Source organism: Borostomias antarcticus (assembly GCF_949987555.1).
Source record: "Borostomias antarcticus genome assembly, chromosome: 15".
NCBI lineage: Eukaryota > Metazoa > Chordata > Actinopteri > Stomiiformes > Stomiidae > Borostomias > Borostomias antarcticus.
In genome coordinates, this window is record NC_140248.1 from 20,110,526 (window position 1) to 20,115,525 (window position 5,000).

General features: G+C 52.6%; 1 protein-coding gene across 1 annotated transcript in view; it reads right to left on the reverse strand.

The window, feature by feature from the left end:
* LOC311318923 (roundabout homolog 2-like) overlaps positions 1-5,000 on the reverse strand; it is a gene marked incomplete at both ends in the record, with an annotated part of 120,489 nt that overhangs the window by 32,307 nt on the left and 83,182 nt on the right. The window contains 2 exons of the mRNA XM_084450357.1: positions 2,008-2,179; positions 2,815-2,939. Of these exons, the coding sequence (XP_084306483.1) occupies positions 2,008-2,179; positions 2,815-2,939 (297 nt within the window). The remainder of the gene's footprint in view (positions 1-2,007; positions 2,180-2,814; positions 2,940-5,000) is intronic.

Genomic DNA, 5,000 nt, shown 5'->3' on the forward strand with positions numbered 1-5,000 from the left:
TAGGCGGGATGGACACACAACAGCCGCGTCGAGACGCCAGTTTTAGAACATCGGTCTCGTGGTGAGCCAGTGTGACGGATCTGTGATGGATCTGTTGTGATTGGAGGTACCCGTTTTGAGCATCGCTTGCGGGCTACAGCGGGCCCCTGCTAACGCGCGTGTGTGTGTGCTCTTCTCGGCATCCCATCTCAGCTCAAAGCTCTAATTACAAGGTGTGGATTAAAAGATAGCTGGCCCTCAGCGCTAATTACCATGGTCTCTTCACGAAACCTGTCAACACGTTCAATATGATTCACTGCTGACCCCCCCCCCCCCCCACCCCCCCCACCGCCTCCACACTCATAAAAACACACTCAGCTGAGAATGAGCATGTCAAGCGGAACAATTATACATCATCTCTTAATTCTCTTTAATGCATGTTATGTCATGAGGCGAACAGCCTCCACATTTTGCTAAAGCTCCTCGAGTTATTCTCTCTCTCTCTCTCTCCCCCTCTCTCTATCTCTCTCCCCCCCTCTCTCTCTCTCTCTCCATCTCTCTCTCTCCATCTCTCTCTCTCTCTCTCTCTCTCTCCATCTCTCTCTCTCTCTCTCTCTCTCTCTCCCCCTCTCTCTCTCTCTCTCCCTCTCTCTCCCTCTCTCTCTCTCTCCCCCTCTCTCTCTCTCTGTGTTGAAATACAAGTTCTTATCTTCTATCACAGCTCTCATTCGCCACAGAGGGAGACTCGAGAAGTGGAGCGAGATGCCAGAGCAGCCGGGTGAAGCCAGGAGGCCTCGGCACCCAGTAAACAACAAGTGCGTCGCGCGTCTGCGCACGCCTGCGATCTGTAGCGTGAGTTTGTGTACACCTTCGGTCGAGCGGGTTTTCAATTCGAGACGGCATGAAGTTTTGCGGCTCGCTCGCTCGACGGACGCATGCGCCGGCCTCCGAAATTTCGCAAATTAGAGTTCACTAACCAGGCGTTGCTCCTACGTTGCATCATTCCCCGACTCATCCCCCCGCCGCTGTATGGAGACCTTGGTCCCCGGAATGACTCGCTGTCAAAAACACGGTGATCGTCTCCCGCTGTGTAGCACACCTGCATACTGATCCGACTGCTCTGACCGGGAGGGCAAGGCTCATTATCTCCCCCCCCCACCCCCCCCCTCCCCCCCACACACACACCCAAAAAAAAGCCTGCCTGAGCAGATGTTAATTCAATAATGTGTTGCGAGAGGAAGCCAAGACACGGAGGGTAGAGAAAGGCATCATCAGCTCCCGACTGGCGACGGTGCAGCACTTAGGATAATGATGCCGTTTGAGAGGAGAGAGAAGAGGTGTAAATGTGACCCTCCATCACAGGGGACAGCTTTCATTTCAACGCTTGTTCCCGGGCCGTCCGAGGCCGTGACTCCGCGCCGCTGGCTGCTAATGAAGCGCGTGGACGCATTTTGACCGATTAGCTCTCAACAACGTCTCAGCCGACGCGAGTGAGGGCTATCTGAAGAAACGAGCCCGACGCATTTTACTGGACCGCCCAGCCCGTCAACAGATCTGGCTGTGTGTGTGTGTGTGTGTGTGTGTGTTTGCTTAGTGAATTATTATGCAGTTCAGGTATGCGTTGGCCAGTGAGGGGGGTGCACCGACAGAGCTGCATCTGCTAGTCCTAATCCATCAATGTGTGTGTGTTTGTTTGTGGGCAGGTTTAATGTGCATGTTTTTTTAATGCGTTTAGTGTGTGTGTTTGTATGTGTGTGTGTGTGTGTTTGTGTGTGTTTGTTTGTGTGTGTGTGTCTGTATGCATGTGTGTGTGTGTGTTTATGAGTGTGTGTGTGTTTGTATATGTGTGTGTGTGTGTGCGTGCGCGTGACTGTATGCATGTGTATGCATGTGTGTGTATGCATGTGTGTGTCTGTATGCATGTGTGTGTGCGCACGTGTGTCTGTAAGCATGTGTGTGTGTCTGTGCATTTGTATGCGTGTGTGTTTTCATGCATGTGTGTGTGTGTTCCACGGCGCCCGGTCTCACCGTCAGCCACCTCCAGCTGGGCCTTGGCCAGGATGCTGCCCGCCACGGTGAGGGCCTGGCAGGTGTAGTAGCCTGCGTCCGAGCGCTGGACCGCCGTGATGGTCAGCTCTCCGGTCACTGACACCGACAGGCGGCTGTCACCCTGCGCCGGCTGGCTGGGGAAGAGCAGGTCCTGGGGGGGGGAGGAGGAGAAGGAGGAGACACACGTTGACGTAACAGGTCCCTCAAGGCCTTCTGACCGGCAGCCGGCGGAGTACGGGCGTGGCAAGGTGCAATACGCATGTATTCACCGGGGGCGCCATCGGGCAGAACTGGACGCCCTCCAGCCGGGGTCCTGACATTGAGCGAGTCCTCGTCCCCCCCGCCGCCCCGCCCGCTCGTCCTGAGATTCCTGTCTTGCTTGGATGAGATCTCCCCAGTCCTCTCAGGGGCAGCCAAGGACATTACCCGGATCCCATTATGCCTAATGAGTCTAATTCAGCAAATGAATGTTGTTTCTTCAGAAATAAATGAGTGGTCAGAGCCCGGAGGATGAGTGATGGATGACCGCTTCATTATCTGTTTCTGGAATGAAACCCGCCCCCTCTCCCTCTCTCCCTCTCTCTCTCTCTCGCTCCCTCTCTCGCCCTCTGGCTCAATCCATTTAGTCCAATCAGCAGCCAACCCCTCATCTCTCAATTAAGCCAACCAGGGCAAGGTTATTTTTGTTCATGCAGATCCTATTACGTGAGAGTAACATCCACCCATGCGCCGCCACGCGAGCCTCTGTTGTTGTAAAAGAGAGAAGGGAGAGCGCGGGGTCCTTACCAGGCTGCCCTCTCTCTGCCAGAAGACGGTGGGCTGGGGGTTACCCTTCGTCTCGCAGGGGAAGGTCGCCGTGCGCCCCTGAGCCACGATCTGGTCCCGGGGTCGCACCACGAACTGGGGCGCCTCTGTGGTCAAAGGTCAAAGCGCATCGGTCAGTTGAAACACATGAGAGCAGTTCTGTCTGGGTGGGGGGGGGGGCGCACGGCAAAGGGAGCTGCAGACTGCTCAGCTACAAGTTGCGGGCCGCATGCGACAGGTGATTCGCTAGTCTAATCCCTCCGGAGCCATTACAGACCACACAAGCCATTCATCCAGCTGGCCACAAACCTGAATGAATGAGATCAACCCATTAGCACGGAGTCTTCACACACATTCTGCCCTGGAGTTCTGCACATCAGAGAGACTGTGTGTGGACCGGCTTGTGGAAAAAAAAAGGGGGGGGGGGGGGGGGCTGGGGCGGGGGGCTACGGCTAGGGATGCTAGAAAAACACAACTACTGTAGAAAGACGGTTGAGTGTTGCAAGTAAGAAAGTAGATGCGCATGAGGAGTATTAGTATGTATGTCGTATGTGCGCGCGTGTGTGTGTGTGTCTGTATCTGTGAGTGTTTGGTCCATGGCAGGGAATCAGCTTGGCTTAGTACATGAATCGCCCAGAGCTACTTTCTCCCACACAGAGAGCAAGAGAGGCAGAGTGTGTGTGTGTGAGTGTGTGCTTGTGTGTGTGTTTGTATGCATTTACTGTATGTATGTATTTACTGTATGTGTGCGTGTGTGGGGGGGGGGGGGCGTGTGTGCATATCTACGATGTGTGTGTGTGTCATATGTGTGTGTGTGTGTTAAGCAGAGTGAGAGAGAGACAGAGAGAGAGAGACAGCGAGAAAGAGAGAGAGTAATACATGCTCAATGGCGTCAGCTCTTACTTACCCACGGGTGGAGCTGGTGACAGAACAAAGGAGGGAGTGAAGGAACGGTACAACACAAGATTGGAGGAGAGGAGGAGAAGAGAGGAGGAGGAGGAGAGGAGTGCCGGAACAGAACAGAGGGAAAGAAAAAAGAAATGAAAATCAGGAATGAATGGCGTGTGTTGCTGGGTACGTACAGTAGCTCCAGCATGTAGGGGGTGGAGGGGGGGGGGGGGGGGGGGGACTCAGTCACCTGGACAGGCATGGCTTCCAGGGACGACAGGGAATCAGCTTAGCTGCATAGTGGTGGGCAAGACTTTATTGCACTCTCTCAGAATAAAACCAGGCCAGGTCCAGCCTGGCTAATGTGCTGGCTTGTTTCTGTTCAGGACTGGTAGGACGGAAGCTAGTCATGCGACTGAAATAGCTGTGAATTGAAATGACCTGAAATAATGTCTGATAAATTAAGATAGGTCTTGTCGCCTGGACACATCAGTTCCAATGCTTCCGATGCTAATCCAGCACAATAAGAGCGGGATAGCCAGTTAGCTCATGAGCTCACAACAACTAGCAGAAGCTTCCATAACATTAATGGTAGCGGTCAGTGGCTAAAGCAGTTACACTGATAATTCCTGTAACGTTAGCTATTTTGTTGTAATTGGTTCAACTGCTGTTTCTGGACAAAATACATTACCTGCTTTATACACTTCCCTTTAAGTGGTGAAGTAAGCAGATGGTAATCTCTGAGAATGTCCCACATGGGAGTCCAATGCTCTGACCACTACTCTACTTGTGGAATTTAGGTAAGGGATAAAAAGGCTGGAGTGAAAGGATGAACATGTGGAGGTTTGGGGTATAGTCCCATTCAATCATCCCCACTGGGTCTTGAACCCCGGTCTCCCGGGTGGGAGTCCAATGCTCTCACCACTACTCTACTTGTGCAGTGCAGATCAGTGGGTTGATTTTGGTGTCCTTCTTGATTTTGGTGTGCTGGGACTACTGCCTCTTGTGGTGCCAACAGAGAGATGCAGGCCAACATTGTCGGGAGGGAGGGAGGGAGTGAGTGATAACCCGACAAACGCTATACTAGGTGCGCTGGCTTCCAGACACGCACAAAAAGTGATTATAGGTTCTTCAGCTGGCCCTGTAAAACCACTCTAAAGCCCTTGGAAAATGAATTTAAGAACCTCTTATAGTTTTAGTTTGAAGTATTTCATCAAGCAATAGTTCCAGTTAAAACCTCTTCACCAATGAAACGTTAGGAACCCCAAAACATTTTTTGA